This window comes from Berghia stephanieae, chromosome 3 (assembly GCF_034508935.2).
Source record: "Berghia stephanieae isolate SIO BIC M18660-M18661 chromosome 3, UCSD_Bste_1.3, whole genome shotgun sequence".
Lineage (NCBI taxonomy): Eukaryota > Metazoa > Mollusca > Gastropoda > Nudibranchia > Aeolidiidae > Berghia > Berghia stephanieae.
In genome coordinates this window covers 104,002,625-104,028,333 of record NC_088362.1, presented here as the reverse complement: position 1 = coordinate 104,028,333, position 25,709 = coordinate 104,002,625, and the positions used below count along the sequence as shown (strand labels likewise).

General features: G+C 35.5%; 3 protein-coding genes across 5 annotated transcripts in view; 2 read left to right on the top strand and 1 right to left on the bottom strand.

Annotated features, from left to right (window-relative positions):
- LOC144969051 (serine/threonine-protein phosphatase PGAM5, mitochondrial-like) overlaps positions 1–1,890 on the top strand; it is a 14,827-nt gene extending 12,937 nt beyond the window's left edge. For 2 of the 3 annotated variants that reach the window (XM_078908030.1, XM_078908029.1), the window contains exon 5: positions 773–1,890. In XM_078908030.1, coding sequence (XP_078764156.1) covers positions 773–923 — 151 coding nt within the window. In that variant the 3' untranslated portion in view covers positions 924–1,890. The remainder of the gene's footprint in view (positions 1–772) is intronic. The other variant, XR_013644717.1, reaches the window with a different exon arrangement.
- A 1,209-nt stretch (positions 1,891–3,099) lies between these two features.
- On the top strand, positions 3,100–14,308 carry LOC144969723 (serine/threonine-protein phosphatase PGAM5, mitochondrial-like). Its single transcript, XM_078908883.1, has 5 exons — positions 3,100–3,428; positions 5,784–5,920; positions 8,736–8,956; positions 10,687–10,820; positions 13,376–14,308. Exons 1-5 carry the CDS (start codon positions 3,226–3,228, stop codon positions 13,524–13,526), a joined length of 846 nt encoding a protein of 281 aa, XP_078765009.1. The 5' UTR covers positions 3,100–3,225; the 3' UTR covers positions 13,527–14,308.
- Positions 14,309–17,807: 3,499 nt separating this feature from the next.
- On the bottom strand, positions 17,808–25,709 carry LOC144969722 (uncharacterized). The gene is made up of 3 exons (XM_078908881.1): positions 25,645–25,709; positions 20,601–21,128; positions 17,808–19,878 (listed from the first exon to the last, which is right to left on the bottom strand). The coding sequence occupies exons 2-3, from the start codon at positions 20,781–20,783 to the stop codon at positions 19,237–19,239; spliced, it is 825 nt and encodes a 274-aa protein (XP_078765007.1). The 5' UTR covers positions 20,784–21,128; positions 25,645–25,709; the 3' UTR covers positions 17,808–19,236.

Here is a 25,709-nt window from a genome sequence, read left to right as displayed (position 1 = left end):
GTTTGTTGTTGTGTTTTGGGGGGTTTTTTGCAACAAATTTTGTAAATAAAACGAAATTAATTTTGTTCATCACAGTCGAAAATGTCTATATATTTTAAATATTTTAAAATATAATCAATAGTTTATTAATGTATCTTTATTTTATAAATATAACTTGTTATTATTCTTGGTCCATACTGCAATATGCTATGCAATGTAATAATATTAAACATGTTTTTCGTCAGTTGATTGATTGATGTGGTCATTGATTTAATCATCAATTTTAAGTAATTTATTTGTCTTATTATTTGCCGGATCTGGAACTGTTGTTTTTTTTTAAATTGTCAATTGTGTTCAAGAAAAACAGTCTGATCACCAGATTTACGTTATTGAAATGCTCTTCTAAATTTTACCACTCGATTTATAAAACTTGTGCTTGTTTTTCAATGTTCCTTGTATGTAAATGTTGCTGCTCGAAGCTCGAAGAAATAAATAATAACGTGAAGTTGAATGTAAGCTTCAATTTAATTACAAAAACAGATCAAATGAACGTTTCGGGTTTCCCCTTTATCAATGAATCTTAACTACGCCAGTACCACATCATCTCATTCATCTGTGGTGTTTCAATCATCCTGTTTTGTCCAATCGGGGAAACCCGAAACGTTCATTTGATCTGTTTTTGTAATTAAATTGAAGCTTACATTCAACTTCACGTTATTATTTATAATGTTCCTTGTATACCATTTTTCATCAGAATATCATTCAACTTTTTTTTTTAATTTAATTTTTCAAGGGCCCTACAATTTCCTCCCGAGAGTTGGCTGCGACTGAGCGTGGCCCATTGCAGTGTGACCCTTATCACGATTCACCCAGATGGGACAGTCTTCATGCAAATGATGAGTGACCACGGACACATGCCGCCTGACTCTGTCAGCTTTTGCTAAAAGAAAAATCAAATCATTCCTGTCATATTGAATTTTACCCTTAAAGTTATGTGAATGTTGCTGCTCGAAGCTCGAAGAAATAAATAATAAATGTGAAATTGATTGTAAGCGTCAATTTAATTACAAAGACAGATCTGTTTTTGTAATTAAATTGAAGCTTACAATCAATTTCACATTATTATTATTAAACTGTATAATATGATTACATATTTCTTTCAAAGAGTCCATGTAATTAAACTGAAGCTTACAATCAATTTCACATTATTATTATTAAACTGTATAATATGATTACATATTTCTTTCAAAGAGTCCATGTAATTAAACTGAAGCTTACAATCAATTTCACATTATTATTATTAAACTGTATAATATGATTACATATTTCTTTCAAAGAGTCCATGTAATTGAACTGAAGCTTACAATCAATTTCACATTATTATTATTAAACTGTATAATATGATTACATATTTCTTTCAAAGAGTCCATGTAATTAAACTGAAGCTTACAATCAATTTCACATTATTATTTATTTAACCCTTAAAGTTAGAACGCAAAGCCTTTTATAGAAAAGAAAATCCATTGAATTTGAACCAGGGAGTCTTGGATAATTTATGTGAAAAATGTTTTAGAGGAAATGGGTGAAAATACTATTTTATTCTGAAATGGAACTGTAACATATTAATTAATTATTTGAACAACCACTCATACTGTACAAAACATGTTTAGGAAAACTGTTACAGTATGGTTGGCATTACATATTGTGGAGCACGGATTCTTTGAAAGAAATATGTAATCATATGCAGTTTATTTGTTCGTGGGTGTGTTGAAGATCTGATAATCTAGGAAATGATCTTGTAGATACACCATTTGCAAGAAACAGTTACACTGTATTGGGAAAAAGAAATGTCTAGCACTAGCAGTACAAAATTAATAAGTTAAGATTTAGTTTGAAATAAAGAAATTTTGTTCAAACAATACTGGATCTTATTAGTCATTTTATGCCAAATTATTAGTCTTTCTCCACTGTTGTGAGTTGAATTCTCCTTCGGGCGGGTGAACGATGGTCGCAGCTGGGTCGATGTATTCTTATATTCGGTCCCCGATTTTGTTATCTCCTCTATCCTCTACCTACTCCTCCCAGACTAGCTACAATGATGTTTTGCTCTTGGACCGTCTTCTCATCTTTAATGAACTCGTTAACTATATATATATAGGGGGGGTGTGGTTGTGGATATGGGTGATGTATTTACATAGAGGTAAATCGAACCCTACATGTGTGTGTATTCCTAAGCCTATTCTTTAGGTGGTTTTTGCCCTTGTTCATTTGTAAAACATACCATTGGTATTACTATTATATGCTATGATCCGAGAAAACACTTTTTTTCTTTTTGACCAGAAAACTGCCGGAAATCTCATATTTGAGACCTTTTGTCTGGGGTGGGGTCATTTTGATCGATCTAAATATGCACTAATCGTTTTCTGGTCAAAAGGAATTAATATGGTTTGTCAAGAACATCAAATTGAAAAACTTGGAAGTAGGCATGTTATGATAGAGATCTGAACAAGTGTGTATGATTCGGTTCCAGACAAAGCAAGAGAGAAAAATACAAGAAAAAAAAAGCAGTCCTCGAAGAAGAGAATATGGATATAGAAATAAAGGGAGTAAATCTGAATCATGAATGAACAACACAAAACAAACGACGTTTCGGCCTTTAGCCTTTTTCAAGTAAACACAAAATACATATATAATTATATTAGATATAAGTATAATATATGTATTTTGTGTTTTCTTGAAAAAGGCCAAAGGCCGAAACGTCGTTTGTTTTGTGTTGCTCATTCATGAGTCAGATTTACTTCCTTTATCTTTATCTCCAAGAGAAGATGGCAGTACTGAACCAGTTTGAGATCCACCGCCAGAGCTGACATGCTGCAAGCTGAGAACTAAAGAGAAGACCAGTTGGTAAAGAAAGTGAACTCACAAAGACACATCATCCGTCCACTGAAAACTAACCGAGAATATCGTGCGACAAATATAGACATCTTCTTCTTTGAACCTCCATTCTTGTGCTACATCCTTATCTTTATACAAGACACATTTTGCACGGTATAGATTACGTCATTGCATAGTTATTAAAAGAATGAAGCTATCATCATAAACTTCATTCCGACAGGAAGCTGATGATAGGATACACATGAAAAGAGTTGAGATGATTTCAAATCAATCATATCTAACACTAACACACCTTTAGGTGTTTGTTTGCTTGTGTTTATCATCATCATACCATGGAATCACAGCCTAACTATGAACATCAAAGGGAAACACCGTATTGGACTCTTGTCTAAACTTGGGAGAGGGTCGCTTTTTGTCAGCGCCGTGGCAGTGTCTGGGTTTGTCTTCTGTGCAAAGTACCGGAAATGGAAAGGCAGTCGGACTCTCTTGGCACAATCACAGGCACGATACAATCCGATGTACCCATACCATCAATGGGATTCTAACTGGGACAAGTAAGTGAAAAGAAAAGGGAGGCCTTCCGAAAGCTCCTACATCCCCAGTATTCTAGTTTTTTATAATGTTCTAGTAGGGGGTTTGGGAGGGGGGGGGGGGGAATTTTTTTTTAAAGCCTCCCCCCTCCCAAACCCCATACTAGAACATTATAAAAAAAAGTTTCCCCCCTCCCAAACCCCATACAAGAACAAGAATACTGGGGATGTAGGAGCTTTCGGAAGGTCTCCCAAAATCTTCTCCTTCTTCTTATTGATTATATCATGCCTGATTTACATTCATACATAAATCCCATTGGTTAACATGATACGAATTTCTGGTTTCTAACTCTAAATATACGCGTAGAAACGTGTCCTAAAAACAGTCTGACATCTCTTGGAGATAACGATAAAGGGAGTCAATCTGACTCATGAATGAACAACACAAAACAGACCACGTTTCGACCCTTGGCCATTTTATTGACTCATTTAGGCACCTCTATTTATTAGTTTTGACATCTCTTGCAGCGGCAAAAATCAAGAGACGGATGTATCATATAATAAATAAAGTTTTAGATTTTTATCGTTCATCGATACCTGTTCCATAATTTTTCACTTATATATTCGTATCATTATTAAAACATCGATAATGTAACTCATAGCGTTAGGGGACAGCAGTATGGTCATAGCTTCGTACCCGAAAGGTACCGAGTTCGATCACCCGCCGCTGCGCTGTGTGGCCTTAAGCAAGTCACCTCATCCTAGCTCAATTTGCTGCACTGCACTGCGGCTGACGCCTGAGTTATTCCAGTCTTCCCTTGGAATAGACCCTAGAGACAGATTTCCCCTATAGGAGAAATAAAGAGAATCTTATTATTTTTTAAAAAATTTATTTTAATGTGGTCTATTTCGGAACGAACTGGAAACAAAATTTGAGTTTAACATCAAAATGAGGATTTGGGAATTCAAGTATCTACATTGTAATTCAAGATTGACAAACAAATTTCCTTCTTTCTTCTCAATGCAGAACAGTGAATAGAGCAGTCACTTATGTTTATAATAACAAGAAATGAAGTGTGTAGAAAAAGTGCCAGGGGGCAATAGAGAATAAAAAGCTTTGAGACGATGAGGATTCGAACCCACGATCCTACTGTTGCTGGATGGCGTCAATTGCAACGCGTCCCTCTCGTGGCCAGGCGGAGTTGCCGTAAAAGTAGGATCGTGGGTTGGAATCCTCATCGTCTCAAAGCTTTTTATTCACTATTATCCTCTGACACTTTTCTTCACACTTCATTTCTTGTTATCTTATTGTCCATGGCGACATTTAATAATTTGAACCCAAGTGTAAGCTTAAAATCCAATTTTAACCTCAGATTCACCAGGACCTGATAATGATAACATTTATTATCTAGACGATAAGACACACACGTGACTCTCCGTATTTACCCAATTTGAATGAGTACGACAAAGAAAACAAAGTTCAAGTCAAAATGAACAGAATTAGGAAGTTATAAGTTATTTGAATTCTAAAAACTCATTTATTACTCAAGTTTCAAATAATATATAAGATAAGTTAAATTTGAAATTCAATTCATTATACCCTTTTGGTTTTGATGGAAACTCGATTTACTGTAGCGTAAAAGTAAACACAAAACATATTACGAGACGCCGCGTTTCCTAAAAAAAAAATAATAACAAACAAACAAACAAACAAAAAAATCAAAAAGAAAAAACAAAAAAGCAAAATTGTATCAGTTCAATATTTTCTTTCCTCGCGCTTCTGCTTTTACTAAAAAAAATAGATTTTGACTCGTGGCGACATCCTGACCACAATGGTAATTCTTTATGTTAAATCGTTAGATTCGAGAACCAATCACTGTTCTAAAAAAAAAAAAGAATAAATTCTGAAAAGAGTTAACATAAGTGAGATCATTTGAGAAGTATGATGATGATGATGATGATGATGAGAATGATGATGATGATGATGATGATGATGATGATGATGATGATGATGATGATGATGATGATGATGATGATAATAATCTTTAACTCCTGCGTTTGAAATTTGGAACTAGTTCCAATGCTCGTTCCCCCGGTCGCAGCGGCATTTGGAACTCGTTCGAAATTTCCAACCAGGAGTTGAAGTACCAGTTAACTGCCGTACTTCAGAAAGACGCGTATTTAAAAATTTGGCCAGAAAACTCGTCCTTCAAATATAATATATCTATCGATTAACTTATCCTCATGTTAGCAAAATATCTCAATCCTGGGACCTGGTTTAGCGCAGCAGATTCATAACAACACAGTACGTACCGTTTTGAAACTCTGCCTTGGTCACAAAGGCTCCTTTCGATTGATTTATTATCTTTATTTATCCAGACGGGCTAACCTGTACAAATTATCAGATGCGACACAAGAAAGTAAATCTAGCTGTCAACGTCACATCATGTTGATAAGACATGGCCAGTATGAGACAGATGGGGTGACGGACGCGGAGAGGATTCTTACCGACATTGGTGAGGAACTGCTTGTTTACTTATAAACTCTTTATCCCAAATATTCTTGTATGTGCCATCTCATAGGAACTTCTTTGTTTACTTATAAACTCTTTATCCCAAATATTCTTGTAAGTGCCATCTCATAGGAACTGCTTTGTTTACTTATAAACTCTTTATCCCAAATATTCTTGTAAGTGCCATCTCATAGGAACTTCTTTGTTTACTTATAAACTCTTTATCCCAAATATTCTTGTATGTGCCATCTCATAGGAACTGCTTTGTTGACTGATAAACTCTTTATCCCAAATATTCTTGTAAGTGCCATCTCATAGGAACTGCTTTGTTTACTTATAAACTCTTTATCCCAAATATTCTTGTAAGTGCCGTCTCATAGGAACTGCTTTGTTTACTTATAAACTCTTTATCCCAAATATTCTTGTAAGTGCCATCTCATAGGAACTTCTTTGTTTACTTATAAACTCTTTATCCCAAATATTCTTGTATGTGCCGTCTCATAGGAACTGCTTTGTTTACTTATAAACTCTTTATCCCAAATATTCTTGTATGTGCCATCTCATAGGAACTGCTTTGTTTACTTATAAACTCTTTATTCCAAATATTCTTGTATGTGCCATCTCATAGGAACTTCTTTGTTTACTTATAAACTCTTTATCCCAAATATTCTTGTAAGTGCCATCTCATAGGAACTTCTTTGTTTACTTATAAACTCTTTATCCCAAATATTCTTGTAAGTGCCGTCTCATAGGAACTTCTTTGTTTACTTATAAACTCTTTATCCCAAATATTCTTGTATGTGCCATCTCATAGGAACTTCTTTGTTTACTTATAAACTCTTTATCCCAAATATTCTTGTAAGTGCCATCTCATAGGAACTTCTTTGTTTACTTATAAACTCTTTATACCAAATATTCTTTTAAGTGCCATCTCATAGGAACTGATTTATTTACTTACAAACTCTTTATCCCAAATATTCTTGTAAGTGCCATCTCATAAACAATGTCTAGTAAAATGCGGGTTTATATATATAGAACAATATCCACACACTGTGCTCAAAGCGCTTTACAGGGGGTCACAAGCCAACAGCATTACTTAACATGTTGGACAAGACTATTGCTATTGGAATTTTTTTTTAAAAACAGAGACGCTATTGTTTTATATTTTAGTAAGGTGCTAAGGACTCAACTTTGAGTCGCCTATAGCGGGGTTCGAACCCAAGACTTGCAAGCTAGGAGTCATGTGTCAAGTCAACACGACCACTGAGCCACAGCGATTTTAAAAGTCGCGAGCATTGTGACGGCTTTTTATTCAAATGCGACCACGTCGACAAATAAAATGAAATATGCGAATTTATTTGAAGTACATGAAAGATTTATTCATATTTGCCAAATATATTTTCGATTGTCCTGTTGACTGGGCAATGCTATGGGTCAACGACAGGTTGGGCGATTAATCAAAACCAGACAAACTAGCTACCTTTTTATTTGTGGGCAAACAGAGTGGCGACACACTATATAAACAATTGGTATGTCAGGAAGTCACAACGGGAAGTCGTCAAATCAGATCGTTATCCACCAACGTCTACACGGACATTTTCTTACCATCATCCTTGTGCCCAACAAGAAGTCTGTCGTACTCTGGAAGAAACAAAAATTTAGCCAGATAACTCATCCTTCAAATATGAATCGAATAAAATGAACATCATCTTGTTTAAAACTCTCAAACCTGGCACTTCCTTGAAATTTCCGGTGTGAGAGTCTTTGGCAAGATCAGGGTTATTTAATTCGATTGATATTTGAAGGAAACGATTTCTCAATATAATTAGTTTTTTGTTTTTTGTTTGTTTCGTTTTGTTGTTTGTTTTTTTTTTTTTTGTTTTTTATTTTTGTTTTGTTTTTTTTGTTTGTTTTTACTTTTTTTTTGTTTGTTTTTTTTTTTTTTAATTTTCAAATCCGACAGAAGTGGGCCTGTAGCTCATTGGGATTTGCCGAAGAACGATTATTATTTCTTCTATTTACTACTCAGTCAAATCGTGTACTGATTACTGTCTTCTCGCGGTTATTAATTTCAAGGAAAGGCTGTTTCGTAGACCTAAGTGAATCTTAAAATTACTTTAATAATGAAACATCCAGTAGCTATGTATTTCCGACGTTGAATAAAGATTTAGAACTTTGAATTTCGAAAATTGCATTTTGAAATTGAGCCTTTAATTATAAAAATCCAACAAATCACAACATAAAGATGCACATTTTCCACTTTATTTTCTTATTCGTCTATATATATATATATATATATATATATATATATATATATATATATATATATATATATATATATATATAAATTATAAAACAAAAACCATGAAATAATAGTGCTCAACTTTAGTATAAAAGGAGCTATTTATAAACATTTGAAATATACTTAAGATAGTTTGACTTCTACAACGTTGTTATCGAGCGTTGCTCTCATCAGGAAGATATAGATAGATAGATAGATAGTTTCTTTCTTCTTTTTCTTATATGCAATAAACTAGATTTTCACGGTACCGAAGGATGAGCGTGGCACAGCTGTAGTGTCTTTGTTTCGTACCCAGGAGATAACGAATTCGATTCCCTCGCCTTGAACAAGTCATCCCACCTAGCTCACTTTACGGCGCTGCACTGCGGCTAGCGCCTGTTATCACAGTTTTCCTTTAGAATATACTCAAAAACGTCCATGGATGAATAAAGTGAATAATTAGTAATAGACATTATGCACTCGTGCATTCATTCATTTAATTGTTTAAGTTAATACCACATCCATTTTCTTTTCATAGGTAAATATCAAGCTAGCATCACAGGCCAGAGGTTAAACGAACTTCGCTTGCCCTTTGTAAGGATTGTCTCTTCCACCATGTCCAGGGCGCAGCAAACAGCTGGCCTTATTCATAGCTCTATCAACGGCCCCAAACCAAATCTGGAGTTCGACGATGTCCTGGAGGAAGGGGCTCCAGCCGATCCCATCCCGCCTACTAAAAACTGGAACCCACACCCTAGCGTGAGTGCAAGGCAACTCTACCGTACTCTGAAAAAAAAAACCACATTTTTTAAACCCTCTCCTTACCAGCCATTTTTAGAGTTTCATCCGTAAATTCACATCCACCCGACACAAAAATAGACATTTCTTACTCAAACAAAAACGTAACAAGTGCATTCTACACAGAGTGTTGTTCAGCAAAATGAGCTCTACAGCACAGTGTTTAGTATTCATAGCTGTAATCAAAGCATTTCTTTACATTTTGTGATGTGCAAGAGACATCAGAATGAGAAATTTGTCGATTGAATCGTACCGAATGTGACGATTTTCCTATGGTTGGTAAGGAGAGGGTTAAATGGCAAAAAAATAACCCTTGTCCTTCAAATATTCATTGATTAAAATTACCTCCATCTTGTCGAGAGCTCTAGGACTATGTAAATGCTATCGCTGAACAAGGATGAGGGAATCGACATTTAAGTCAAAGTGATCAGAATCACAATTTCCTTTTTAGTTATTTAAGGAATAATGTATACTCTCCTTACTGGAACCATTTATTAAAATCTCCATTATAATATAATCTGGACGTAAAATACACTTTTGATGATTAGACTTACCTCCGACGTGATACCGCTTTGGACGACCTGTCACATTACTTCTTCTTCTTCTTCTTCTTCTTTTTCTTCTTCTTCTTCTTCTTCTTCTTCTTCTTCTTCTGCTCTTAGAATTCATCACAGACATCCAGAAAACAGGGAAAATATAATATGGAACTTTGTACGTTCCATTTTGTCTTGGCAGTGAAAAACATTAAATTAACATGCACAACGAAAAAAAAAAACCTCCAACAGAATTACTTACTTACTTACTTATCCGACCCAGCGACCACCTGAGATCTAGCCCTTCGGTCTCCAACAGAACTACAAAACGAGAAAACAAATTATAATGGTCAGAAAAAAAGACATTTTAGTAAAAACATAATTTAAACGCAACATGTACATTGTTTTCTATCCATTATAACTCAAGACAAAGTTTTTGAATGAATAAATTTGATAAATAAATTAAATTTCCGTTTTCTCAACGCAATAGGTAAATTTATATTGAGGGTCGATTTCCATGGAAGACTGAAATAATACGGGGGTTAGCTACAACGCAGAGCTGAAAAGTGAGCATTAAGGGTTAAGGTTATTGATCAAGAAAAAAAAAACGGACGTTGATTGTGAGGCTCGAAATTAGTTTAGGACTTAATTATAGCCAAGAGAGAGTCAATGGTTTCAGTGACCACATCATTCATGAATTTTAATGCATTTAAGGGATCGGGGGGTTGAGATGTATTCTCGGATGGTTTCGGACCCGCTGCAATCAAACTTTTTTTTGTTTTTGTTTTTTCTAACTTTGTTCATCCAACAATGATGAATATGGCGGAAAGAACTTTGCAATACAACAACGTCTTATCCAAATGGTAGCAAGCAACTGCTACTGTTTGTTAACACTATGGAAATCAGAACAAACTCCTACTTCATTGGCTTTAATTTTAAGGCCCTGATTTACACTATGACTAGTTGAAGAAGAGAAAGAAGGGACCACGTAAGCTATTATTGACCTATGGAAAAAAGGTGCGGTGAGCATACTTTAACATGACCAAACAATATATAGAGATTGTTGTACAGTCCATGTCTATATTACCTCCATGCAAACAAGTGTTATGATTAATGAATCTTATTCACAAGTTTCACTTTTCATTTCTATTCTATCAGCAATTTTTCCAGGACGGTGCTCGGATTGAGAGCGCTTTTCGCAAGTATTTCTACCGAGCCCATCCGGAACAACAAGAAGATTCATTTGAATTGCTCGTTTGTCACGCCAACGTCATACGTTTCTTCGTTTGCAGGTACGTTCAATGAGGTTTTGGGTTTTATAAAAATACAATTGGTTAACCTATGGCCACGGTCATCGTTTAGCAACCTGAGTATAATATAATTGAGTGAATCATTTGAAAAGAAAAACATAATCAAACAACAACAAAAAACAAACAAAATAAAAAAACAAGAAATAAAAAATTAAATAAACTTCTTGATCTGTGACACACGATTCCATCTGACTGTCATTTTTGTTACGTTACGAGTCAATCGAATCCTAAATAATATACAAAAGTAATAGTAAAAGGCTAGAAGCTATGAACTTTAATCAGTTGTTTTTTTTTAAATAACAAACAAAAACGAATGTAAATGTTTAAAAAAAAAAAAGAAAAAATACCAAACACGGAATGTTTCGGTCTGAAAACCTTCTTCAGCAAGTAACAAAATAAAAAAAAAACAAAAAACAACAACTCACAAATACATTACTCAAATATACATAATACGAGTTTTGTTTCAGAATTAAGTTCCCTGTCCCACAATAGAATACTATGAATTACCTTGTATTTGGTATTGAATGAAACTTTATTCAATTACTTTTTCAACATATGAACCGTTGAGTTCCACACATTTCTGCAGTTGGTGTAACCAGCGGTCAAAGATGTTGACCAGTGGCTGTTTGTTGAAGGCCATGATTGCATTCCTCATCGCCTCTCGAATCCAGTCCTCGTCTTCAAATCACAGCATTTCTTTCGACGCATGGGGCAAGATCAGATGAATAGGGATTCAATAGTCTGATGTCACGTCGCCCAGCAAATCGGTACTTTTTATTCTTCATGCTGGCTAGAACTTTTCATATGACTTGTTATCAGAATGTGTAAAAGTTAAAACATGATCAGATTTATAATGGTTTTTTTCCCCTCTGGATGCGCTTTCATGTTCGTCAGAGGAATATTTCATAAGGACGTCCGCCATTGTTCCGACAGTTTAGAGCCAGTTACTAAGTTACCATGCGTCCTTACGAGGGAATGATGTTACGACTGTTGAAGCGTATTCCCACTAGTAGCCCTCGAGAAGCTCGTTCACAACTCTTGACTTGTGAACAGGTGCATAGTCATGATTCAGAATGACGCTTCGTCCTAGCACATTGGGTCTTTTCTTTCGTATTCTTGGTACGCCGTTCTTTAAGAACAAATCCGTTGTAGTTTCTGTTAACAGTTGTCCAGTTTGGGACAGGCCAGTTCAGTCTAATGCCACGTGTGTCGAAAAACAAACATGTGCATCACTTTCTTCTCTCCTTGTTTTCTGCGAGCCATCTGCATGTCAGATCTCCCATCCTCATTTCCCTGACCCACCTTCTAACCGTTTGAATTGAAGGAGCATTGTGCTCCAAAACTTTACAAAGGTCTCCTTGTATTTTGACAGCAGACTTGCCGAGAAGAGTTGAAAATTTGATGACAGCCCAAACATCGTTGTGTGAGAAGGTTGCATCAATTTTTGTTGCTCTGCCATTTTTCGTTGAGTACGCTTGGACAAGGAGCAAAAGTAGAAAAAACTTGCCGCATGACAGCTCTATTACACGACAATCAATATACTTGAAATTTGGCATCGAGATTTCTGAGATATGACGCCGTACTGTCTCAAATTTTGGTAGTTCCGGGTTGCTTATTAGCGAAGTTATAGCAGAGAGAAACAATTCCGAAACACACCTCGTACTTTGACGTGCACACTGTTCTTTGTCGTCTGTCTATTAAATAATGTGTTTGTGTTTTAATTGTTGGCTGAAGAAGGGTTTTGAGCCTGAAACGTTCAGTGTTTGATATTTTGTTCTTTTTTGAAGCTGTTATATTCATTTTTATTTATTTTAATACAAATATCAACAGCTATTTCCTAAAAAAAAGAGATAGAATCTCTGGATTTAACTATATCCAGAGCCTTAACCGATGGAAACGTCCTATTTTTCGTAAGTCGATCATGTGACTGAATTGTTCAACCGAAAGAAACTCTTTTTGTGTGATGAACAAACAAGTGTGGCGCTGGCTTTACATGTTTTCTCTCGCCTCTATTCAAATTTGATCGATTTTTTTTTTTTTGTAAATAGTAAATTACAAATACAATTATCAAGAATAATAATAATAGTAGTGCCAAAGAGTTGAGCTTTCATATGCAATAATAAAAAAAATATTTTTATCGGTCTTAGTTTCCTTCAAAGAGAGGGAAATAATTATGGCTGATTATTGCGATATTTATGTAGGTTAAACTATCGTCATTGCCTGAGGTCCAAGTTGTCAGATCGTTGAAATGACGCCTTTGGATATAAAAATCGTACAATCGTAACTGGTGAGATTCATTTAAAATTTATATATAGGCATGGGATTGTACCAAATTGATCTATTCTGTCTAAATAACTGCCTAAAGCACATTGTTGTCTATTTTTATTACGTAGACCTTATATTACTTTATAGTTTTAATGGCAGGTGTCAATTAAAAAAAAACACCAACAAAAGCATCAGGTCAGACAAGAAAAATCAAGCGATTAGTCATTGTATATTATACGTCGATTGTTCTAGATTGTTCTTCAATATTTCAGAGCCCTCCAGTTTCCTCTGAGTGGATGGATACGTATAAGCCTGGCCAACTGTAGCCTTACCTTGATTACGATTCATCCCGATGGACTGGTTGTCGTCGAGATGATGGGGGACCATGGACACATTCCACCCGATAGTGTCACTTACCACTAACCTAGAGAGGCCGTTCATCCAATCGAGAGTGAATACTACTTTGCTTGAGGTTTTGCAATGTTAAAAAAAAAGTGTTAAATAAGCATGAAAACAACAGCTTTATAAAGAAAAATTACAAAATACTTAATACCTTTCGGGCTCAAAAACCCTTCCTCAGACAACAATAAAAACAATTTAAACGGCAATTCTTTATATAGCTTCAAGGCAGTTGGGGGAGGAGGGGAGGGGGGGGGGGGGGGGGGGAGATTTCTATACAAATTGGCACAAATGGTGGCGTTTGCTTGGATTTTTCGTGAAGCATTTTTGTATTTGGCTGAATAATGATTTTGATCCTAAAACGCTCCTTGTTAAGTATTTTGTTGTTTTTTGAACGTCTTATGTCAATATTTGTTTATGATGATCATTTATAGCAATGATTTTGTTATTAAATCTATAATGCTTTAAACTTGCTCCACGCAATGTTTCATTTTGACCTGAAATCTTTAACTTCATATATCCATTGATTGAAAGGGCCCTCGATGTTTCAAAAAGAAGAAATCTTTGAATTTATAATTTTCGACAAGTTAGGAGCAAGGGGGGGGGGGGGCATCTATTGATATTAAATAAATAAAATCAAAGTTTTCTGACAGAAATGTGGAAAGGATGTCTTGGAAGTGTACGACTGAAAAGGCCTTTAATTAATTCTAGAATAATGTGATTGAGTCATTAGGGTTAATTGCCTTTCCTATATTTATATCGAATTATTAACTGAAATAAACATCAATGATTATCAAATTAAAGCATTTTGTTGTCCCTGCTGTTGTTTTATTATTATTATTTTTAGTATTATTATTGTTATTATTATTATTATTATTATTATTATTATTTATTATGATGATTATTATTATTATTATTATTATTATTATTATTATTATTATTATTATTATTATTATTATTATTATTATTATTATTATTATTATTATTATTATTATTAAATTAAATAAATTATGCCTTTTTCGTCACGACATCATCGTCGCCTAGGCATTCCATGAAGGAATATAGATAATTCATCAAACAAGATGTCTGATGTCAATAGGAATCAACAATGTTGTCATAGTGAGCAAATTGGGGGTTAATAATCTTGCTCAAGGAAAAACACGACAGTGCCTGAAGCGGGGTTCGAACCCGGGTCCTTCCGGGTCACAATGCAATGTCTTTATTATTATTATTATTATTATTATTATTTTTTATTTTATTATTTATTATTATATTATATATGATTATTTTTATTATTATTTTATTATTGTTATTATTATTTATGTATTATTATTATTTATTATTATTATTATTATTTATTATTATTATTATTATTATTATTATTATTATTATTATTATTATTATGTATACTATTATTGAGATGTATTATATCATTTTTTAGATTCATTCATTAGTTCTACTAAACTATATCGCACATCAGTTCATTTTAGCTTGATTACCATTGTTTCATTTTCAGAACAAACGACTCAAATCTTTTTACATGTTTCCCACAAATCTGGTCGAGAAAATCTCACAAAAACTCATTCACAAAATCTCTTTTTTTTTTTTTCGGGGGGGGGGGGGGGGGGGGGGGTTCTGGGCCACCTTGACCAGTACTCTGCCGTCTTCTGGAAAGACGTGTATTTAAAATGTTGACCAGAAAACTCGTCCTTAAAGCATCGATCGATTAAATGACCTTCGTCTTGGCAAAAACTCTCAAACCTGGGACTTTGCGAAGTCGAAGCCGATCGATATTTGAAGGACGAGTTGTTGTTTTTTGTTGTTGTTTTTTTATTTATTTTTTTTTTGCCATATTTTAAATACGTGATTTCTCCAGTATGGTTATTAACTGGTTAAAAGTTATATATTCCTATTCAATGCTCGGTACAGTAATCTTACTGCGCTTTGCAGTTTACTGTATCGAGCAGTGAATAGGAATATATAACTTTTAACCAGTTAATTACCAAATTGGGGAAAGCACGTATTTAAAAATATGGCAAAATAACAACCTCGTACTTAAAATATCGGTCGACTTCGATTTTGCAAAGTTCCAGGTTTGAGAGTTTTTGAGAGTTAATATTGCATTTTTGGTAACAAATAGGGATGACGTCACCAAACGAATAAGACAATTTAACCTTCCCTCGGATGGTGCTATTTTTCTTTCATCGGAAAGACTATCCGCGCTTACGTTCAACGACTGAACACACATTGACATCATTTTCATGGTGATCGTCTTCATCTTTCGCTGACTCTTGTCACCACCTTTCACTCGCACTGCCATCATCTTTCACTGACACTTGTCACCACCTTTCACTCGCACTGCCATCATCTTTCACTGACACTTGACACTGACGCTGCCATCATCTTTCACTGATAATGGTATCATCTTTTTCTGACACTGTCGTCATCTATTAATAACACTGTCGTCATCTTTCACCGACACTTTCTTCATCTTTCACTAACACTGTCATCATCTTTCACCGCCATTGTCATCATCTTCACTTACAGTGCCATCATCTTCATTTACACTGTTATCCTCTTCATTACCACAGTCATCATCTTCACTACCATTGTTATCATCTTCATTACCACAGTCATCATCTTCACTACCATTGTTATCATCTTCATTCCCACAGTCATCATCTTCATTACCACAGTCATCATCTTCACTACCACAGTCATCATCTTCACTACCATTGTTATCATCTTCATTACCACAGTCATCATCTTCACTACAACAGTCATCATCTTCATTACCAGTCATCATCTTCACTACAACAGTCATCATCTTCATTACCACTGTCATCATCTTCACTTGCATTGTTATCATCTTCACTACCCATCATCCTCATTATCCACTGTCATCATCAAGCTCACTTGCACTGTCAATACTTCACTCACACTGCCATCATTTTCACGTCCACTGCCATCATCTTCACTCACACTGTCATCCTCTTCACTACCACTGTCATTGCCATTATCTTCGCTACCACTATCACCATTTTCACTGCCCATGTGATCACCTTCACTGGCACTGTCATTATCTTCACTGCCACCAGTATTCAGACCGGCCTACTTGAAAAAAGAAAAAAAACAAACTCGTAATTCTTAAGAGATAAAAATTGTAGTCCTTATTGTTGACTTTAAAAGTCAACAATAATAATACTTCAAAATCCTTAAATTATGTAGTCTGCCGTCAACTTTCATTTTCGTTGTTTTAATTACTTCAAGAAATTCATGAAGTTCTAAAATTGGGGCCAACATTTGGTAATTCTACAAATGTCTCGCAATAGTAAGCATGTCGGGTTATCATATCCTTCAATAACACATCACCATGACCACTGCTATTATTACTATTATGCGATCAACAAATTAGATTAATAATAGACGTCTATAGGGAATGAGATTAGCGGAAGAGTAGCGTCCCTTGATTGGACGTCACCCATAGTATGTGACGTCACCGCCGAAGTATTAAGAGAGACGATATTGGTTGTGCGCATGCGTCTTCGTCTTCGCGGAAGCGGAAGCGAGGACGAGAGACGCATGCGCACAACCAACATGACGTTCTCTCTCTAATAACTTTTCCGCCGGTGACGTCACATACTATGGGTGACGTCCAATCAAGGGACGCTACTCTTCCGCTAATCTCATTCCCTATATGCAATTCCGAATGCCATTCAACTATGAATATTAGTATACCAGCAAATATTTATTGTTAGAGGACAGGAATTTTGTTTGGCAAATACTCGAAACACAATATTAAGAAATGTTTATAGATCTATTTACTGTTGAAGAAATGTATTAATAGTATTGAATACTTCTCTCCCTCCTTTCTCCCAGAATCGAATATCTCTCTCCCATTTTTCTCTCTGTTATAGAAATTATGACCAAGAGCAACAACACAATAGTTACATTTTAAAAGATACATTGTTGTGAACAAATTAAAAAAAAAAAAGAAATACAAATTGAAACCTGTAAGAATGGAATAATGATATTATAGTTAATTCTTATTGTCTGTTATACTTATGTAACTTTGTGTTCTTGTTTCATGAATGTCATTTGTCTTCCTGCCGCTAGGTCCTTGATTTGAGTCTTGCTCTGAGCGGCCAAAGTTGAGTCTTTGGAAAAGAATCTTTTCTTCCATTCTTTTACCAAATTAATAATAATAATAATAATAATAATAATAATAATAATAATAATAATAATAATAATAATAATAATAATAATAATAACAATAATAATACACATTTATACAGCGCTCGCTCTAGTGTGAAACACAAGCTCTGGGCCCTTTACAATATAAATTATCAATTTTAAGTGAAAAAAAAAATTCATAGCCAAATCAAGGATTCATAAAGTCAATAATAAACAAATACAGTAAAAATGTGTCTTGAGATTCTTTTTAAAGGTAGGTAAGACTTACACTCCCTCAGACCACGTGGCAGTTCATTCCAAATCTTGGGGCCGAAACAAGATAACGATCTACCACCAAATTTTGTTCTTGATCTTTTTTCCGAAATTTTCGTTTGGTCATTACATGATCTTAAAGTGTAATTTTCAAATTTACACATGACCACGTGATCTGTGAGATATACCGGTGCTATACCAGTCAAACACTTATAAACAAGAAACGCTGCTTCATGTGTAAAATGACTTCCTCGGGCCGATAAACAGCCTTTGCCGTAAACATTGTAACTGTGCCTCACAGATGTCGTGTTTCTCCCGCGGGTTTTTGTTGACTTGAGAAAAAGATATATACAAATTATAACAACGCTGAGATAAAATGATATGGAATTATTTTATGCTTGCTTATGCATAATGCCTTTCGCTTTCTTATCATCCGATCGGGACGCGTCGACTGCCCCTGTAATCGCTTGTGTCAATACCTTCCACAGTTCACGGACTTCGGTGTAGATGCTAATGTTAGAAGATTTTCCTTTGATTTTAGAGGCGTTTTACGTGTTAATCTAGGGTAGTGTGAATTGACGTGGGTGGGTGGTCTGCCTTCATGTAAATTGTATCCAGATGGATTAAAAAAGTATTCATAGTTTTAAAAGCTGGTATATTTTTTCACCGCTTTTGAGTATATGTACAACAGTCGCCATCTTGCCTCAAGGATTTGAATAGATAGGGGTATTTTATAGTACTCTTTGTATCAAGGTTTATTGCTTATTTTTTGCTTATTTGTGGGATACTGATTCACAACTGTTTTAAAGTTGTTTTCTGTGAAATAACCTATTAAATAAATAAAACAACCACGTAGCTTTTCAATTTTTTATGTAAAGACAGCTTTCAAGGTATGGTTAGAGAATGTTCACAATGTTGAGTAAAGATGTGGTCATCGTCATGGGAATTAAATACACGTTGTCCACTTCTTTTGTCTGTCACCTGAGGACATTTGCTCATTGGCCTTTCTAAAGAGACTGAGATCCTCTACAAAATAGGCCAACCAAACCGAACCATCTGTGGCAACGCAAGATACAACTCCTCAATCAAGTGCATCCTATGTCCAAGAAATAAGACACCCGCCTTCCTCGCCCAAATAAAGAGATACATTTGAAATACATGGACTCTAGTGGGAAAAGTATGATTCTGAAATATTTAATCTTTTCCGAATAAAATGCAGGAGTCGAGTGATGACAACGATGGTGTATTGTAGTAATAAAGGCATCAGTGAGGCAGTTTGTTCACAGTATTAGCGTCGTCTGTAACAAAATAGAGCTTCAAAAGTTGTTTTGTAGTTGGTACTGCTGCGCAAGTAGATAAAAATATGAATGCTGGAGTTGATCGTGGACAACAAGTATTGAGTATAACCAACCAGCTGTAAGGTCTCCTCAATATCTCTGATATGAACGCTACTCGAGAAGGCAACAACCATCGCAATGATCACGTTTGGGGCGTAGCAGATCAACAATACTACTGACAAAATTAGGACCAACTTAACAATTCGATTTTCCTTTTGTACCATAGCCTCTTTTTTCGCTAATGCCGAAGACGATTGGGAATTGGTTCCCCCAGGAGCAACACCAACTTCGGCAACATTAAGTCTCCATTTCATCATCCCTCGAAGACGATTTGCCATGATAACAGAGCAGACGAACACGGTTAGGAAAGGCATGATTAGAAGGAGGACTGAATTGATTGGAGTAGACCAAGCGTTAACTTCATAGAATTCGTCTACCGGGACAACTCGGAGGAGAGTCTTATTGTATACCGGGATAGTGACCCATATCAAACGGTTGACGGAATAAAAGGGTACCATGATCATCAATATTGGCACAATGAAGCTCAATACAACAGATACTGTGAGGCGTGGGCGATTAAAAAGCCCTTTGACCTGAAACAAAATTTGAAAGAATTACTTCAACTCATGTTTGTTTTAAAAAAAAAATCAATAATAAATATTTAAGTTCAAGTTCAAGTCCACATGTTTATTTTAGGCAAATATTGCCAAATCCAATACAAATCATTGACAAATAGTTAGAATTTCGAATTGATAAATGAAAATAAGAACGATTAATAATATTGTAGATATACATCAGATATACAAATAGAATTAATCATATCATAAATGGCGAATGAAACTTGGAACTTGAACCATATATGTAGGAAACTTAAACAGTGACCTACCAAGATAAATAGTAAATTGTGTAGACGAGCGTGTGTAGTTTTAAACCATTAAATTGTGCGACTTTATGATTTGTATCGTGACACGACGCCCATGAACTATATGTCCTGGTTCAAATCCTGAAGCTATACTCACGTGTAAAATAAGTACTTGGCCTGTAACAGCCTTGTCTTTGTCAAAAACAATCGACTCGTTCTGCATATCATGTAGTGCTGTTGGTTTGAGACCTTTGTAAAGCACTTTGAGCACATTTATCTTAGAGAATATTGCTCTGTATACATGCTTACTTTAAAAAAAGTTAATTAAACTAGGAAAGAGGAAACAACTGCGTAGCTTACCTTGAGCACATTTATCTAAGAATATTGCCATATATACATGCTTACTTTTTGAGTTAATTAAACTAGTAAAGTGGGAACGATTGCGTAGCTTACCTTTAGTGGCAAGACAACACACAGACATCTTTGAAGCGCAATGGAGGTCGTTAGCAAGACAGTGATCCTGACACTAACAGAATGTGTCACGCCAAGTGTTAAGTACATCACCTCCAGCTGAACTATTTTGAAAGATTTCAAAAGATCCTTCAAGTACCAAGTCCCCGAGGTCAAGGTGAACATCAGACTGGTCAGACTACGATCCAGTCAGACAATGCAAGGCCGAAAAGGTTCAAGTTTATCGGGTCCTCTTTTTGGAGCTTCCAAAACACCATCATGTTGATGATGTTAAGGACAACTCCAACTGCAGCGACGGTGATGAGTAGTACGTAAAGGAACATGCGAAGTTCCTCGGGCAATATGGATGCAGTGGCATTTGCGTCAATTGGTGTTTCACCTTCAGATGCCGGACTGAACAAATCAGCAGAGTTGTTGGCGTCGAATAGAGTAGAAGTAGAAAGGTTTGTTATGTTGCTGTCATACATTTTTCTTTCTGCCCAGGGGAATGTTCGAATTGATATTGGATGCCTGTTAAAATAAGTCAAGTGCGTAATAAATAAATAAAATTATTCAGTAACCTTGGCATAGGAGCTAAAACAAAATAAAGTGAGAGTTGAATTGAATGAACAATATCTAACGTTTGAGCTCAGAGCGTTTTACAAGGATTTCAAGTCGACATGACATTGTCAGTATATACCCAGATACTCATTTTACATACGAATTATGAGTAAATGTGAGTAAAGAGCCTTTTCCCAAGAACATAACATTGCGCCCTCCAAAGACTCTACAACTTTTAATCAAGACGATTTGAAAATAATGCTTTTAAACTTGTGTACTTGAATGAAAGTATGAATCTACGAATTATTGTATTTTCTAACGTGTAACATATTTTGAATCAGTAAGTGTCCTCATTTTCATTAAAACCGTCTCGGGTTTTCATATTTCTATTTATTAATATCTGTATCACCGATGTTGTTGAGCATTAAATTTATTTATTGCAGTCGTGAACTCCGCCGAATAAACAATAGCAGTAGTAACACAATTACATTGATCGAAGCCTTGTTGAACGGATTGAAATACACAATGGAATCGGCAGAAATAAACACACGTCAGATTATAGGCCTTTGTTTAAAAAAAAGATAGTGAATTTTCGAAGTATTTTAAATAAATGAGAACTAATCGCAGCAACGATAGACAAAGAAATACCAGACATTATTGGATCAGAAACATGGCTAAAACCAAACGTGAAATATTCGGAGCTGCCTTTCACTGAATATAATATAGATATAGGAACGATAGGGAATGAGATTATCGGAATAGTAGCGTCCCTTGATTGGACGTCACCCATAGTCTGTGACGTCACAGGCGGAAAAGTCTGTGACGTCCAATCAAGGGACGCTACTCTTCCGCTAATCTCATTTCCTATAGGAAAGCAAGACAAGGAGGTAGCGTGCTTATAGCTGTTAACAACATTATTACCGGTGAACAATTGAATTATGAGAACACAGAAGAATCTGTCAGTTTTCTGGGGTTTTTCAGTGGTTTTTTTTTTCAATCATTATAGGATCGATATACAGACCACTCGATTGTACCATTGATGACAGAAGGGATATTTGCAACACTTTGCGCAGGGCCGTATTAAAACCAAAAAAATCTTTTCTCATTGGCCGGGATTTTAACCGACGTGAAATCAATTGGAATGAAGGAACATCACAAAACGCACAAAACAACACAGAGACAGACGAACTTTTCATTGAAACCTCCAGAGACTTGAACCTGAATCAGGTCATAGACCCAAATACAAGGGATAGATTACTTTTCGACCTATTATTTCCCAATTTACCCTTATAGATGCAGAACGTAGATGTGACACCAGGCATTTGTGACCATGATATCCCAATAGCAGAATTCTACACATGTCTGCCTAGATAATAGAAACCAACACGAGAGGTACTTCTATTGAAGAATGCTGATATCGCACACATAAAATCTGAAATTCGCGGGTTTGCAGCAATTTTTAAGACATCATTACGAAACGATGGGAATCAATAAATTGTGGTATATGTAAAAAAATGTGACACAATCGTCGATGAAAATGTCCCAACAAAACTCACCACAGGACGAAATAATGAACCTTGGATTGACACAGTAACAAAAGGTTGTTGAGAAGAAAGAAAAGGTGGTGCATAAAAGAGCGTATAACTAAATTAAAACCGCATCCCAAAAGCAACGTAGTAAAGCGTACACAGAATTTGTGAACATAACGGCCGAGGGTAGAGATAACAACAAATAGTTATAGTCCTTCGTTAAGAGCAAAAGTGCGGAGAGGAGAGGAATTGCTCAATTAAAAAATGGAAACGTAATGCTCACAAAAGGTCCAGAATTTCAAAAAGCGAATGTCTTAAACCGTCAATTTTCATCTGTATTCGACCCAAACAGTATGTCTTATGGCAAGCTGTCAGGCAAGAAAATAAAACAAATGGAGGAGATTGACGTTACGGAACAAGGCTTACTAAAACTGATGCAAAGCCTGAGTGAAAATATAGCAACAGGATCGGATGGACTGTCCGAAAAGTGCATCAAGACGTCTGCAAAAGAACTTGCTCCAATTTATACATTCTTGTTCCAGACATCGTTGGAACATGGAGAAATTCCGGATGACTTTAAACATGCGCTAATAACACCAATCTTTATAAATGGAGAAAGGACGAACCCAGAAAACTACAGACCTGTATATCTTACGTCAATACCATGCAAACTACTAGAACATACAATTCACACCAACACCACTTCCAACAAAACAAGACTCTAACTGACGTGCACCATGCCTTCAGGACGATGACGGTGGTGTAAATTGCAATTAATTACAACCTGCACCGACTTTGTAAACACCTGAAATTTAGAGAGCCAAACCGATGCAATCCTGCTCGATTTTAGCAAGGCATTCAACAAAGTTCATCACAAAAGCCTTTTGAGAAAACTCAATCGCTATGGCATTTAAGGCAATTTATACTAATGGATTGAATAATTTTCACCGACCGCATACTTAAAGTAGTGGTTGAAAACAAAGAATCGTCAACAATGCCAGTGCTATGAGGAGTACCACAAGGGACGGTTATTTTTTCTTGCTTATATCAACGATATGCCAGAAGGAATATCCCCAAGCTCAAAGATTTGGTTGTTAGCAGATGACAGTCTTTTATCCCGACAGATAAAGTCAGAGAAAGACGGAGTCATTCTACAATAGGACATCGCAAACATACAAGAATGGGAAAGCGAGTGGAAAATGGAGTTCTTTCCCAAAAAATGTCAAACCATCCGAATAATAAATAAAAGGAGGATTATTGACAATGACTACACAATCCTCAATAAAAAATTGAAAACTGAAACGAAGGCTGATTACATGGACATAACATTCGGCGACAAGTTAAGATTGAACCCACACATTGAAAAGATATGCAACAAAGCCAATAACACCCTTAACTTTCTATGTTAGAATCTACCATCATGCAGAAGAGTGACAGAAAAGTGCTACAAAGTATTTATAAGACCTGTTTTAGAATACAACAGCAGCACATGGGACCGATTACATCGATCAATAAGATAGAAATGATTCAAAGAAGGGCCTGTCGATTTGTCTGTAATGACTACGACCGATAAAGCCACGATGGAGCTTGTAAAGTGGACCCCACTTATTGAACGGAAAAAGACGCAACAGCTCAATACGTTGTTCAAGGGCCGGCAGGAAACCACCACCATCTCTATAAACACATTAAAAACCACGGAAGAAAAGAAAATGAATATGCGCTGTCATATTCCAGAATCAATGCGATTAAAACAGTCGTTCTTGCCCAGTACCATTTGCGCATGGAACAGCGTCCTTAAAAATGTCAGAGCAACCAATAACCCGACAGTATTCTATAGTTATCTCCACCAGATTAAAACCAATAGATAGATAGTACGTCAATACCACCCCACCACACTTAGTTGGGTCAATTTTCATCACATGAAGCTGCGACTATTTTGAATTGGATTGGATTGGACTGGATCCCAGAATCGAGTGGCATTACGACACAAGACCACACAACCTACACTAACAACCATTATGTAATATTCCTTGGGTCCTTCGCTTTTTGAAGAAAATATTAAGTGGTCAAGAGTTATTAGTAACATATGTCAGAATTACAGGCATTTTTCTACGTATCAAATGATTTATAATACGAGATATTGAGATTTCATTTTTTTAAATACGCATTTAAGTAATATATAAATAGACACAATTTTTGTTCCCAGTACCTTCTAGTTTTGCCCGTGAATTACAGTTTTATCATAAATTTCTGAGCATCACCAGAGTTCCTTGCATTAAATAATTGCAGATCCTTTCAATAAGAAATAAAAATATAACAGTTGGTGAATTATCACTTGTTTAGATCATACGACTACCGCTTCTAGTTAAATCAGAAACATTGATTTTTTTAATGTCAAAACATAAGCAACGACGTGTTTTATTTAAAAAATAAAATTATGAACTTAGGATTTATAAAGACTCTCAAAAATGTTAGTTTCCTATATAGAGCAATGTCCACTAAACGTTCTCAAAAGGGTCCCTAGCCAATATCAATGCTTGGCTTGTAGGACGAGACACGACGCCTGTTAGGCTTTATTACATTGTTATACCTTTACAAGGTTGTTATATTTACAAGGTTGTTAACGGCCAGGTATTCATTTTATGCCTGAGTACGGTGAGAGAATATAAGTAAAGAATCTTATCCAAGTACTCAATTATGCGCCTCTCAGAGCTGGACTCCCAAGACCTTCATAGGCGAGAGTCATACTACTAGCCTACACTCTGATTTAGAACTCACTTAGTACTAAAAAAGAGCTACAACCCCCCCCCCCAAAAAAAAAAAAATAATATAAACAATAACAAAGCACAAGAAAGTAAACAAAAACAAAAGAAACTAACAAACCAAAAAAAAAAAAAACCCAACTAAATTTCGCTTTAATCAACGAAAAACAAGCGAATGGTTTAGTCTATACGTACCTACTTACTTTAACTTGTTTGAAACAAAGTACGCCTTACCAAATAGATTCAACCTGGCCTCCGCG

What these genes read in the sequence shown, in the direction of transcription:
- LOC144969723 (XM_078908883.1), top strand. Translation starts at nt 3,226, where the DNA reads ATGAACATCAAAGGGAAACACCGTATTGGACTCTTGTCTAAACTTGGG. An exon ending in TGGGATTCTAACTGGGACAA is followed by an intron (nt 3,429 to 5,783) that starts GTAAGTGAAAAG and finishes TTATTTATCCAG; the next exon opens with ACGGGCTAACCTGTACAAAT. An exon ending in ATACGTTTCTTCGTTTGCAG is followed by an intron (nt 10,821 to 13,375) that starts GTACGTTCAATG and finishes TCAATATTTCAG; the next exon opens with AGCCCTCCAGTTTCCTCTGA.
- LOC144969722 (XM_078908881.1), bottom strand. Translation starts at nt 20,783, where the DNA reads ATGTTCACCTTGACCTCGGGGACTTGGTACTTGAAGGATCTTTTGAAA. An exon ending in GTGTTGTCTTGCCACTAAAG is followed by an intron (nt 19,879 to 20,600) that starts GTAAGCTACGCA and finishes ATTTTGTTTCAG; the next exon opens with GTCAAAGGGCTTTTTAATCG.